This window comes from Mauremys reevesii, linkage group 2 (assembly GCF_016161935.1).
Source record: "Mauremys reevesii isolate NIE-2019 linkage group 2, ASM1616193v1, whole genome shotgun sequence".
Classification (NCBI taxonomy): domain Eukaryota; kingdom Metazoa; phylum Chordata; order Testudines; family Geoemydidae; genus Mauremys; species Mauremys reevesii.
The window spans coordinates 228,558,254-228,573,271 of record NC_052624.1 but is presented as its reverse complement, the minus strand read 5'-3'; the positions used below and the strand labels follow the sequence as shown (position 1 = coordinate 228,573,271).

The 15,018-nt window shown below is 39.6% G+C and overlaps 1 protein-coding gene across 1 annotated transcript in view; it reads left to right on the top strand.

Moving 5' to 3' along the window:
* CPA6 (carboxypeptidase A6) overlaps nucleotides 1-12,121 on the top strand; it is a 117,024-nt gene extending 104,903 nt beyond the window's left edge. Inside the window, exons 9-11 of the mRNA XM_039525949.1 lie at nucleotides 2,403-2,605; nucleotides 10,120-10,204; nucleotides 11,849-12,121. Coding sequence (XP_039381883.1) covers nucleotides 2,403-2,605; nucleotides 10,120-10,204; nucleotides 11,849-12,036 — 476 coding nt within the window. The 3' untranslated portion in view covers nucleotides 12,037-12,121. The remainder of the gene's footprint in view (nucleotides 1-2,402; nucleotides 2,606-10,119; nucleotides 10,205-11,848) is intronic.
* The last annotated feature ends 2,897 nt before the right edge of the window (nucleotides 12,122-15,018 follow it).

The window sequence follows — 15,018 nt, the reverse complement described above, 5'->3', positions numbered from 1 at the left end:
GGCAGAATTTCCACCTAAGGCCTGCCATATAGCTGGGCTGTGGAGAAGATTACCTCATAGTGGCAGAAGTAGGAGATGCAAGCAAGTCTGGGGCTTGTACTGTTCCTTATCTCACCCTTAATCCCACCTCAATGCTTCTGTATGAAAATGAGCTCTATTCATTTCAACACTTCTACACAGTGTGAACACAGCATTTCCAGTTTATTTTGGGCCTTGCACATCTGCAGTGTGTTCTGAAGGATTTGACTGTCTCAATAAAACACCGCAGGATACAAAAATCAGGCAGATGGTTGACATTTACTGTATTTCTATTTTCTCCTTGTGACTGTAGCTTTGATACTTGATAGTAGTTGATGTTTACCGTGTTTCTCCCCCTCCCCTCCCCAATTCTGTTTGTAACTTTAAAGAACTTTCAGTATGGAAACTCGTAGTGAGTTCATTGCATTATCCAAAGTCATTCATTCACAGGACAACTTCATTATAAGAAGAGAGTTTAGAAAAATCTATTCTTATACAGAGAGAGAAACTAGAGGCTGCTCTTCATCTTGTTTTCTGCACTGGTTCTGTGTGAGGGAGGAGCCTTCTTCAGGGTTGTTCAGTCACCATGTAGGCATTATTAAAACTAATTTATGGTATAAATATGGGTTTATCTGGAAGCAAGGGGTTACACCTTGTTTTTATTTATTATGGTCAAGATTTCTGTCTGGCAATGAAAGTATAGTCATGTCAAGGCAGTATTGAAATGCATTTTTAAGTTCTCTCTTTAATATACATTACCTTAAAAGTAGATCTGTTCTTCAAAACAATTTTCTGAATAAGAAAATTTTCATACCATTGCCTATTTTGGCAAAAGTTGTGCAAAAAATTTGATGGGTTTCACAAAGAGATTGTTTGGTATTTTTATTTTAAAAAAAAACCAACAATCTCAGTAGTTTCACAGGGTTTGGGGTTTTTTTAAATTGGGACACAGATTTTGCCTAAAACTAACCCGCCAGGTTAGACATTTGAGGATTTTCCCCAACATACTAGAATGTTGAGGGTGGCAATAAGCTGTCAGTGGCACCTACACCAGCCACCCCACCTGATTGTGAGGACACAAGGCTAGGAAAAAGGGCCATGTCCATGGATCCCTTATGCTAGTGAGTCCAGACTTCTGGAAATGCTCCTTGGGATTATAGAGACCAGCCTTCAGGCTGCTATAATTTATGCCAGGAACCCAGGAGGCTGCAGGATCAGGAAATGCGAAAGTCACCTCTGTACCCTCCCTCCTGAGCTGTGCTGAGCACTTCTTAGCCTCAGCTCAGGTTCTGGGCTTAGCCTGAGGTAAATGAAGTCTGTTTTCACATGACAACTACACATTTTAACAGAGAGCTGCAGAGCAATAACACTATGACTACCATATTCCTTGCTACTGCCAGGGTCTTAAGTACTTTTTTCATAAATTTCTTTTATATGATAAGTGTCTTTCACTTTAAGTGGAAGGAAACCAGGGCTTTGCAGGAATCCTTAATAACATGAAATATAATAGCAATAGCTACCAGGGGCAGCTCTAGCTTTTTTGCCGCCCCAAGCACGGCAGACAGGGCACCCCCCCTTGCCTCCCCAGGCACGCGCTTGGAGCACTGGTGCCTGGAGCCACCGCTGAGAGCTACTCAGCTTGATACCTAAAATGGGGTGGCACTTACAGAAGTGATGAAAAAAAAACTACCAGCCCCAACTGCAGATTGAAAAATGAATATAGCTCTAAGATCATGAGCTGGGATTTGAAAAGATAGCTATACTTAAGCAAACGTGGGTATGCAGTGGTTATGGTGAGGGCAGATGGTTTGCTCCCTGCAGAGCAGATGGCCACCAAGTCATCTAAGTCTCAAGAGCATCCTGTCTAAACGTCTTTTCAAATATTACAGCTACAAGAAATAGCTATTTTCCAGAGTCCCAAAGAGTTTGCACTTTCTTGATATTTCATCTCCAGTTACAGCATTAAATGAATCATGAAAATAAACATATCTCCAACAGTAAACAGGGTAATCTCATAAGATCCTAGATCCTTATAATCCTACTGTAAACAGTGAAATTCAGTTTGCCGTGAAGAATGGAAGTTCTGAATTGTTCAATGTATTGCTATGTGCCAGTTGCAATTCCAGTTTCCTGGGGGAGGCCTGTGTCATCTTTGTGGCAAGGATATATGCCTAGTGGATAAAAAATCATTCTATTCCACTGATTTCTTGGCTGTTTGCTTCCATTCATTCTTTTCAGGTAGCAGGTTCTCTGTGTTTCCAGAAGTAGGATGTCAATTTGTGTGCTGTTTTTTAGGCGTCTCCATAAGCACAAAGTAAGCCAGAATTGGACCGTTACATGCGGTTTGTGAACATTCATTGCTATTTTTCTTTTTCAATGTGTAGATGAGGGGGCTTCCTTTCACCCATGTGATGATACGTACTGTGGTCCCTTTCCTGAGTCTGAGCCTGAAGTAAAGGCTGTAGCTCACTTTCTTCGCAAACGCCGGAAACAAATAAAAGCCTATCTGTCTTTTCATGCATATGCTCAGATGTTGCTGTATCCATACTCTTACAAGTATGCAACAATTCCAAATTTCAGCTGTGTGGTAAGTGCAATAGTTCTTGGAGATTACACACCCTTCTATGCTATTTCTGTTATTGTTTAGAAAGCAGACATGGTTCTCTAATACATCATATTTAGCAATATTTATTTCAGCTCTATTTACAGTCTTATACTGGTTATGTAACCTTTATTCTAATTGAATTAATGGTGACTCACTTAGAATGGGATAGTTTCTTCCATCAATCTCTATAAAGTAATTTATAGGCTAATCAGTGGAGTTTTAATTAGTGTTATCGTAAACTATTAAATATTAATGGAAGCTGTTACTAAATCCCCATGCACTTAGCTGAAAGTCTATCTCTATATGTTTGAAAGAACTGAAGAGGTATAAATACTTGACATAAAAAAGATTTGATATTTTAAAGTTTGAACTTATTAACAATATAGAAACCTATTAACTATTACATTTTCATCCAGAAATAAAGCTTCTAACCCCTAATATTGCAGCTCACTGAGCTAATGCTGTTACCCCCTTTGATCTGAGCAATCAGCCAATATTTAAGGTCTTGTGGGTTGTTTCCTTTAGGAGAAATTGATGATGGAGTCAGGGGTTTTTCATGCAATCCTGTTTATTTACAAAGCTTTTCTAAAAAGTCCAGTTTCCAAGACTTTGTATAAAATTAAACAGGGGACAGTTTCTTTGCTTACAGTACCAAGCATCTTTAAAGCCAGCACTGCCCAAAGATCTCTCCCTCTTGACTTTCTCTCAAGGCCACATTACTGGTGCTTCTCTTGAGGTCTGCTTCTGTCCACAGACACAAACCCCTCCACCAAATAATACCCACTTGCTGCATTTGCATTTAGTACCCCACAAAACCCCCTCCACCCACATAGCTCAGCTTCTGACCAGCCTTTCACTATGCCTCTTTTTGGATTGTGGCTCCTATTATTTCAGCTATCTTACTCCAAAAAGGAGCTTAACAGCTCCTAACTTTTATCCTGAATGTAAGGCGGTATCATACTCACCAGCTTCCCTTAGGTTTTACCCCTCCTCCATCATAATACAGTACAAACTGAATTCTCTTAGTTGCATGGATCTGGAGTATGGATTGAGGGGCTCAACAGCATTTTTTTTCGGGGGAGGGAGGCATTAGGACAATTAAAAGATCTTTCCTGACACTATTTCTATTAAGACTTAATTGCTCCAACTCCTGAAAATGTCCTGTGTCTGATGTCATGCTTGGGAAGTGGAGCAAACTACGAGTGATTCAAGAAGCCAGAACAGCTAAAAATGAGGATTATAAGGAGTTGCAGCATGACCAAACATTTAATTTGCAATGCATCAGTAAGTAATTCCTGATAGTGAATGAATCATCTGTTGATTCCATGAAGGGAGAGTAGGGTCTATAGGGAGTTCCACCCAAGTGAAGTAGTCACTATCATTAGATCAAGAACATGAAACTCTAATATTTCATCTGGAGAATAGAGAAAGCAAACCTACCTTCAAGAACTGGCAAGACAGCAGAAAGAGAAGATATGGCATTAGGAAGAACTGGTCTTCCAAGGCCAAGAAGAAAATTGCAGAATATCCTGATGGACACATCTGGAATGAAATGAGAAAGTAGCAGGCAAAGACAGAAGCAGGCAGTGGGTCAACAAATTAATTCTTGAGAAAGAATCTTAAAGTGAAGGCTTTTACACATCAGTAAATCTTAATGCATCTTGCTCTAATCATCTGGATTCTTCTTCCAGTCTATGTTGGGGAACCCTGGCCCACTCTCTACCCTTCCCATCTGTAGCATTTAAATTAGAGGAATTCGGTTTAACAGTTATGGGTTTATTCATTGGATCAGTGGAAGCCTTTCCATTGACTTCACTGGACCTGGGATCAGGCCCTTTAAGAGCCAGTGACAGGTTAAGTGGAGCAGATACCTGAAAAAGCAGCCAAAGACACTTTTAGCAATAACCTCCAATTAGAAGCCAACATCTCTGGACAATTATGGCTTTTAAATATAAAGCAATCAAAATAAACTTTATTAATGTTCCACTGACATCCTGGACTTTACATCTGTTTGCATTTCAATCTCACTAGCTCCCTGAACGTTTTTTTGGAAGAGGAAACAAACAAAAAGTACTTTTGTATTGATGGGCTAGTTCAACACAAGCAGTAAACATAGGAGAGAAGCATAGTGAAATGGAAGAGTCAAGCTGTTGGTAACAGATTTCAGAGTGGTTAGTCTGTATCAGCAAAAAGAATGAGGAGTACTTGTGGCACCTTAGAGACTAACAAATTTATCTGAGCATAAGCTTTTGTGGGCTAAAATCCACTTCATCAGATGCATGCAGTGGAAAATACAGTAGGAAGATATATATACACACAGAGAACATGAAAAAATGGGTGTTGCCATACCAACTGTAATGAGAGTAATCAATTAAGGTGGGTTATTATCAGAAGGAGAACAAAAAAGCTTTTGTAGTGATAATCAGGATGGCCCATTTCCAACAGTTGACAAACCCCATGCTAATTTTCCCCCTACTGTTACTCACACCTTCTTGTCAACTGTTGGAAATGGCCATCCATTGCTAGTTTAGCTTCAAGATGTATTGATTTTTCAATATTTAAAATATCTACCATAATCAAATATGGTAAGATTTCAGCTCACTTGAACTTTTGTGAAGAGCTGTACTGAGGTGGAAAGCAGAATTATAATGAAGCTTCCCTCCCATTTATCTCTCTCCTGTGGTTGACTGAAAACGCTTTATTCGTCCAGATGGATTTCATGTGTTGAGGTTGGCCAGCAAGTGAAAGCTGTTCCAGGGGCCTCCACATGCATGAGGGGTTAGGAACATTTAGTGTTAATTATTCCTGAGCAGAAAGCAAAGATGCTTCTGTCCAGTTCACTACACACTAGTGTGCTGTTGTTTCAGTTAAAGTGGTAAATTATTCAGTGATGCTTTGAAACTGGAGTGCAGTATATTGGTAACAACGTGCATAGATATTTGGCTCTAATTTAGACAACTCCCTTATTAAGTTTCAGTTGAAACCTGTTATGTTAAGATCTTTAAAGGGAAGTTGGACTTCAGTTATTGTTTGGTAAATGTCTGCACCAGTTATTTCAATCTGAAGGGTTTTTTATTTAAAGTTTAATTTACGAGTCATATTTTTTTCTATATAATCCTTTGTTTCAGTATTCGCAGCTCCCTTTGCTGAAATCTGCTAATATTGCAAGTTCTCAGGGCCTGCTCTTGAAACACGCTTGGAATTTTGATTGCTCAGCATCATTCAGGATCAGACCTATATAGCATATGAAGCATTTCAAAATTGTTCCCTTCCTTCTCTATATGTGGCACAAACAGATGGAGAGAACACATTGCTAGTAGCCTGAGAACTGTGCACTCACTACATCCAGGTGTTTGTTTCCTTTATATTGGAAGCATATTATGGTCATTTACCATGGACCTTCACTCAGTTGCCACATATGAACAGGAATCAATACAATATTATCCTACTTTTAAAATAATATTGCAATAGAATTTCTCCAAAATGTTTTCAACAGGGGTTTTTTTTTGTTTGTTTGTTTGACCATTATTTGATATACGGGTCCTTGGAACCTTGAAATTGAATATCAATTATCAATATTTTCTCCCTTCCATGACATACATCCTGGTGTGATGTTGTAAGATTATTCCTCAGTGGTAGGTCACCCATATGAAACCATAGCATTTTTCCACTCCCCTACATGTATTTCAGATGGTGGATTGCAAGCAATATCAGAGGAGAAATAGGCCCAAGTGGAAGCCCCACCCCTTTTCACAGATCTCAAAGAATGGCATGTAGCTGGGGGTCTCTATTTTGGGGTAAGTGGATGGGCAGGAGCGGAGCTGGGAAATGGCCAGTCTACACAGGATCACTCCCACCTCCAAACCTGTTGAATTTCCCACAGGAGCTCATTATAGCATTAGCTTCATTTCCTAGTTCCATGCATTCCCTCCCCCTTATGGGGCTGGGAGAGAAACAAGCACAGGCTGGGAACCTCTTGCAGCACAGTTCTTCCACTACAAACCAACAGAGGCAACTATAAACCAAAAAAGACCACTTGCGGGATTCTACGTTAGTGTACTGGAATTTCTTCTAGGATAAAAAGTAGTTTCTGCTCCAGTGAAAAGCTACATATAGGCTGAGCTCCATGCCCAGTCCAAAACAAATTTTCTATAATCCTACTTGTTGGACAAAAAAAATGTAACACTGGAACCCATATGGGGTGTCAATAAACAATTACAACCCATGGTCTGTGGAGAACACATCCTGAAAAATGTCTTCCCATTTTCTGGCCTTCAAACAACTCCCCACAGTCCAGGATCCACAAAAACAAAGCAGTACCAGACCCTGCTATAACAGATGCAAAAACATGTAGACATCTCCACTGATACAATAATCAACATGCCCTTCAAGATTCATGGGTCCTACACATGCCTATCACAACATGTGGCATCTCTCATCCAGTGCACTAAATACCCCAATAATAAATATGTGGGTGAAACCAGACAATCACTATACCCTCAAAAATGAACTCACAAACATGATAGACAAAAACAACCTATCATCCATGGGTAAACACTTTTCACAAAACTATCACTCCATATCTGACCTCTCAGTCCTCATCCTCAAATGAAACCTGCACAACACCTTCAAAAGATGAGCCCCAAAGCTTCAGTTCGTAACTTTGGTAGACACTAAAAATCATGCAACTAATAAAGACACTGGATTTATGGTTTATTACAACAATTCATAACCCACTAACCCCACTTTTTTGTCCTCTGACTGCAGAGGTGTTACCTGGCCACATTACCTTGAATGGTCTTCTAATGTGTGTTAACTACTCATGCAAAACAATCTGTTCCACCGTGCATTTAGCTGTGAGACTCGGAATACCTTTCCCACACCTGAAAAGCAGTTCAAAAGCTTGCTTCTTTCACCAACAGAAGTTGGTCTAATAAAATATATTACCTCACTCACCTTGTCTCCTTGATATTTTGGGACCAACATGGCTACAACAACACTGCTGCAAACAAAAATCATTTTGCTGTCAAAAATGTGTTTATCCATTAAATTGTAGAATCATAAAAATGTAGGGCTGGAAGGGCCCCCAACAGGTCATCTAGTGAACCCCCCTTTGCAGAGGCAGGACCAAGTTAGCCTTGACCATCCTTGACAGGTGTTTATCTAACCTGTAACCACCTCGTAGCCACCTGTAACCACCTTGTAGTTTTATGCCTGTTTGTCATTTAGAGCCACATAGGCCACTTGGGGGCTTCCCCAATCAAAGTGGAGGGAGGCTAGCCACAGTGTCCAACTTTCTGTCCCAGCCTGCACCCATAGCCACCCTCTCAAAGGTGCCCAGGAGTGCACTTGGGCTGTCCATAGGACCCATTTTATACAGACCCAGTCCCTGTGCCTGATTGCTCTCATATAAAGTCCTGCAGACTCTTTTCCAGCTCTTCCTGCAAGATGAGCAACACCTGCCTGTCCAGATGGTGTGACTGCTGGAAACTTTACAGAGTCTTCTGCATCTTCTATTGCTGTCTTGTCACCGTTGCCGCAGGGATGCTGAAACAATTTATATAGTGGGGGATGCTGTGAGCCATTGAACCAAACTGTAAACCATGTATAGAATGGAAACTACTTTGAGTCAGGGGGTGCTGCACCACCCCCCACACTCCTCGTTTAAGCACCTGTGATTGCCAGGTCTCCTACATTGTCTAAGCCATCTAACCCTTGCACCAGTTCAGATCCCGGACAAGTCTTCAGTGTAACAGCAGGTTATCCTACTCCGGTCTGTTTTCTAGCCACAGCCAGCTCAGAGACCTTCTGGACAAATGCCTTGTGCAATTTATTTACAGTGTTCCCCGTTACAAACTTGCACATCTCAGTATTTACAAGTACATAATTCTTAGCTCCCTCTGCCAAGGAGTGGAGAGACAGAAGGGCACTCCCTCTGAGGCTCTTTCCTGTCTCTGCTTCTCAAAAGCTTTCCAGTGTCTCTCTTCCCCACAAGCACTACTTTCCTGTGCCTTTTATACTTTATGGGCTCATGGGTTAATTAGTCTTATAGCCCTTTATAGTCCACCTCGAATCTATCAATTAGGTGCAGCTTTTCCCCTCCCATTTACTCCAGGACAATTTAATTGATGATCCAGTGATCAGAGTTATAGTACAGCTGTTGTTGCCCAGCACTCTGTTACACATACCATCCCCTCCATCATCCAAGTCATTAATGAAACTATTGAGTAGGCACCAGACCCAGGAGAGACCCTCTGGTACCCCTCCTCCCCATATGACCCTGAACCACTGATAACTATTCTTTCAGTGCACATTTTCCACCAATCATGCACCCACTTCATAGCAATTTCATCTAGACACCATTCCCTAGTTTGCTTATGAGGGACTGTGTCTAAAGCTTTACTAAAATCAAGATGATCACATCTACAGCTTCCCCCCCGCCCCCCATCCATTAGGCCAGAAATCCCAACAAAGAAGGAAAGGAGGTTGGTTTGGCATGATATTGACAAAACTATGTAGGCAATTTCTTATCACCTTATTATCCTCTAGATACTTATAAATTGACTGTTTAACAATTTGTCCAAGTATCTTTCCAAGTATCGAAGTTAGGCTGCCCGGTCTATAATTCCCTGGATCCTCTTTGTTCCCCTTTTTAAAGATAGGCAAATACAGCACCTTTCTCCAGTCCTCTGGGACTTCATGAGTCCTTCATAAGTTCTTGAATATAATGGTTCTGAGATTGCTTCAGCTAATTCCTTAAATACCCTAGGATGAATTTCAGCAGGCCCTGTCAATGTGAATACATCTAACTTATCTAAATATTCATTATCAAGTTCTTTCCCTATTCAAGCTTGTGTTCCTTCCCCCTTGTTGTTAATATCAATTGTGTTAAGCATCTGCTCACACTTAATTTTTGTATAGAAGACTAATGCCTATTTTGCTTCAAACACCTCAGCCTTCTTGGTGTCATCTGTTATTAGCTCTCCTTCCCTGGAAAGTAGTGGACCTACACTTTCCTTCATCTTTCTATTGCTCTCAATATATTTACAGGACCTTTTCTTACTGCCTTTTGTGTCCCTTGCTAGGTGTAACTTACAGTACTGGTGCCAAAGCCTTTCTGATTTGCTTCTGTTAATGAGTATTGTTTTATCCTTATCCTTAGCAATTTGTCCACCTATCCACTTTTTGCAAGGTTCCATTTTGATTTTTAGGTCATCCAAAAGTTTCTGATGCAGTCATATTGGCCTCTTGTTATATTTCCTTCACAGTGAGATAGCAAGCTGTTGTGTCTTTAATATTGTCTCTTTGAAAAACTGCCAGCTCTCCTGAAAATATGGTAACTTAGGCTCCACAGGATCATAAAACCTAGTATTGCATTAGGAGGATCATCCAAACTAGTACTGCATTAGGAGTAAGTGTTCTGTAGTTGAAGTTCCAATCCTATTACAGAAATTAATGTGAAGTCTAAAGTATTTATTCTTTCCTCCCATACACAGGAATCTGCAGCTTATAATGCTGTTAATGCTCTTCAGTCCGCTTATGGTATAAGATACAGATATGGCCCTGCTTCTAGCACTTTGTGTAAGTTTCTCTCATAAACTGGTTTGTTACTTTGACCTAAATGTGGTATATAGGGCGGCCTGTACTATAACAGAGAAAGCAAATCTTGTCTAAAGTGAACTTTGATCAAATTGTGGCAGGTGAGGAAGGCAGGGGGGAAGGTGTAACTGATTAAATCCATCTGCAATGGCAGAGATAAATGCAACAGTTTCTAGAGAGAAAAGAAGAGACACAGGGAACATGTCCAAGGAGCTGCAGTAAATTTTAGCATACACAAAGATCAATAGAAAACTTCAAAACAGGATATTTAACAGTTAAATCTTGAGATTGAGAGAAAAATAATTAATAATAAACATTTCCATGCTCTCGCTCTCTCCCCTTGTAATTGAGATATCACTGCACATGATGTTCATTCAGAAATTGAGGTGGTCTTTTTAAAAGCTGGATTGAGAATATCTCAGTTTCTCATTGAGAATAAATAATAGCAAGTGCACCTGTATTTGGAAATCTTCTTTAAAAAAAATTGAATTCAAATGCTTATTCTTCCCGCAAGGGCAAAGGATCTTTAAAGCTTGGGTTTTAGCTAACAATGTTTGTCAGTTGAGCTCTCTCAGGAGGTTAGTAAGGAAAAAGTTCAATAGTTTTCTATAACACCCCATAAACTTTTCACTAGGACCCTGTGATTTGATAACCATTTTAAGACTGAATTTGCTCAGTTAGGACAGGCTTAAAACGGCATTTTATAAACATAGCAAGATAGTTTTCTGTATTTCCTCTATTACTGATACAAATGTGCTCAGTAAAGCATTTTTCACCTTTACTCACAACTCACTTTCTCTTTGTGCTTAGTCCTTCAGCAAAGTGATAAGCTTGTGTTATAACCATACAGTCTTTTGCCATGTCACAAGTATAGCATTGGGACTTAATGGTTAGGATCATGTTGAAGAAAATAGGCTTTAAAAGATAATCTTTATCTAAGTATATATGATAATTAAAATATAGAGGGAAGGAAAAAGTATGAGGAGCACAGTTCTCCTGTGAGGTTTATCAGTGTTAACCACCATCCCTGCAAATGTTATTATGCACTAAGCAAACCATGGAAAATAGAGAAGGGAAATGATTTTTGAAAAAACAAATTAAAGGAAAAGTTTAGTCTACTTTGTCTTCTTAGGCCCTGATCCTGCAACGTGTTCTTACATACATGAAGAGTCCAATTGAAGTCAATTGGACCATGCAAAGAAAGGGTCTGCATGGATGAGCACTTTTGCAGGGGTGAGGCCTTAGATTGTAATCACCTGGAGACAGGGACAGCAGTGTCCTTGAAGCTCTGTACAGCAGTGAGCACACGATAGGGGTTCAGTAAATGAGGTAGGAGAAAGAGAATGGAGAGAAAAACTTTCCTGGTGTGAAAGTCTTTTTACATAAAAGATAATTATTAGCGTCATATATGATTAGGTCCATAGTTAACATGGGAAAAAGCTAAGTTCCTTCCATGAGATATTGGATGCCCATGAACTTCTCTGGGAGATGAGGGTGCTCAGCACCTTGGAGAATAAGGCCCTGAGTTGTAAGTACTCACTAACAGTCTGACGTACAATATTATGATAACAGTATATTTCGTTCAACAGGACAAACAAATCATGATCCTTTTTTTTCCTTCCCCAGATGTGAGCTCTGGTAGTTCTATGGACTGGGCCTACAAAAATGGCATCCCCTATGCATTTGCATTTGAGCTTCGTGACACTGGCCATTTTGGATTTTTACTTCCTGAGACTCTGATCAAACCCACTTGTACAGAGACCATGCTAGCAGTTAAAAATATAACTATTCATTTGCTAAAGAAGTGTCATTGAGAGTTATATTTGGGATCCAGAACTTAGCTAATGTTTACTTCAGGTGTTTATTAAATAGACACTGTCAAGTCATTGCAATTCTAAATCTGACATTTTAAAACTGTAACTCACAGTAGAAAATGTGGTAATTATTCTACCTTGGAGGGTTGGGAGGTGAAAATCTTTTCAACTTCTGCACTGCAAAAGTCCTGCTAAGTTAATATATCACATCAGTGGTTTGTTCACAGCTAAATACTCTGTCCTTATTAGGGATGTATACTAAGGTCTTGATTCTAGATCATTGAAATAGTGGAATTTTTGCCAATGACTTCAGTTGGAGAAAGATCCAGTCCCAAATACAATTTTGGAGCCAAATTCTGGCAGGTTCCACGCACTGCAGACTGCAAGGAAACGCACACCCAGAACTACGGAGCACAATTGGCTACCCAATTCCTTCCATTCTCCCATAAATCACAGCATCAGCAGGAACCACAAAGAAACATTCCAGAGAGGGGTCTATAGATCAGTATAGTTCACATGTTCATGCACTTATGTCCCCTAACCCAGCATTGGCCCTTCTACATAATGCCCTGTATTCCTGGTAGGAATAATTTATATGTGCTCCATGGTTGCTGCTGGCCAGACTACAGGCAGGAAACAGTGTGATTTCTTCACCATATGTGTCTGCACTTTAGAGGCCATTTCTTTCACATAGTGCCAGAATTTGACTCCTAGTTTTCTTTTAAATATTCAGAGTTAGATATTCTTAAATAGAGAGACCAGCATATTATCATGTATAAATATACGTTTTAAAAGTAGTGTTCCCTGTAATAAAGAATTATAATAGAACAATTGATATAATATTCCACTGTATGGATGTATAACAAAATAATTTGCAGTGACTGTGGACTTGGACAAGATCATTAGCTTCTGTACATAGCTGTAGGAAATGAAGTTACACCATTTTGCACCAGCTGAGGATTTGGCTCTTAAACTAAAACAAACAAATTGAAGTTCTTATTTCTAGGTACTTACAGTGAGTGCTCTGTGGCTACATGGCTATTCAAAGTTTTCACATGTTTTAAAGACATTGATAATGGATTTTTAAGTGAATGGGACCTAAAGTGTGGAAGCTTTGCAGCTGACAGGTTTCTAGTGAAGAAGCACAGTATTTGAAAGAACAATGCTGAAAGCACAGAGGTTTTTTGGTATTTTCAGAATAATATTTTTGTTGCTATATCTTTAACATTTTATATGTTTTAGTACTTTTGTTTTGAATTTAAATTTGTCATAAAGTGTTAAATAAATCACATTTGTTAATAAAATCCTCCCATGCGCCTCCCCAACCCCTCTTTGTAATGTCATCCCTTGATCTATCACATTTAGTTATTAAACTCCTTGGAGCAGAGAAAGTCACTTATTTGTCTGTATAGCATCACAGATACCTGTGGTGTTATATAAAAAAATATCTACAGAACTCAAAGTCAAATAAATTACTTGAAGCTGCATTCTGGCACCCTTACTCATGTGGCATAAAACCATCTTCAGTGACTAGTTCTATTGATTTCATCCTTCTGAAGTAAGGATGGCGGAATCTAGTACTGTATATCTTTAAGGATAAAATATCATTAATAAGAAAGATGTTTATTTTCAATGTGTAACTTTGCAATATATATGTTGTATTATTATTGTATAGCTGTTATATACACACACACACACACAAGTTAAAATACGTACATACACAAAAGTCACTTCTATGACTGGAAGCAACTTTCCTTGTTGGTTTATGGTTTTGTTTTGTTTTTCCTTTCATGTTTAGGTCAAGCTACTTAGAATATACTTGATTTTGGCTTAGACATTTTAGATTTAGCTTTTTGCAATTCAATTACTATAGTATGACACAGAATCTCTTTACTTAGTCTTAATTTTGCCTTTTTGTAGTAGACTGGGTTATGTTTGGGATTTTTCCATTAGAAGAATCATCCAATTCAAGATCTAAATTACATGAGATGCATTTTTGCATGTTAAAATTCACTTTCGTTATTATTATTAACAGTTGCTTCCTAAAAAGCATTCACATTAACTCAGACTTGTTTGATTAAATCAAGCTTCTGTGCTGATTTAATTAGAGTCCAAAGCACAGAAGCACTCTTTTCATTTATAACCTTGCCTATGACCATGATCACAAACCATTTTGGAAAATGCAGTAACAGCCCCTTGCTGTGCATGGCTCCTTGATGGTGATGCTAAAAGCACACATTCCACCCAGTTAGTCATGGTGCTGATCAGCTGCAGAAAGTTATTCAAGATTCAGCTCACAATGTTCATCTACTAATGACATTTGAGAGTAGGGTGGAAGAGAGGAAGAGAACAAGCCACCCAATCAGGAAGAGGCAACATTAGTGGTAGCTTGTAATCTTACCACGCACTCCAAGTAAGGATCAGCATCTAGCTGAGCCATCCAGGAGCAGGGGAGGAACCAGACAGAGTCAGAGTTGTGATCGGGCTCCTGCATTTCTCTTCCTCCAGGGAAGGAATTAATCTTCACCAGTCCTTTTGCTGGGACAGCTGGCCAATGAGTTGGGGACAAAAACCAAGGCATTTCCCACTCCCTGCCCATCCCTCATCTAACTGCACAGAAAGGGGATAGCACCCACAAAACAACTACCACACATGAGAGGGCATAGTCCTGCTCCTATCTCTTTGCTAGACACAAACTGCTCAGATATCTTCTTCTGGTCAAACACCTCATTACATTTATTTAGAGTATCTTCCCCACAGCCATTGCAAACTTGTGCAGCTCAGTATTGGCAAGCATATAGTCCTTAATTCACTAAAGACAGGGAGACAGAAGGTATCTTCCCTCAAGAGATCTCTCCTGGCTCTGACTCTCAGAAACCTGCCAGTTTCTCTCTTTCCCCCTTGAGCAGTTCCTTCCTGTCTCTTTTCTACTTTCTGAGATAATTTACCTTGTAGGTTCTCCTCAGCCCATCCCAATCTATA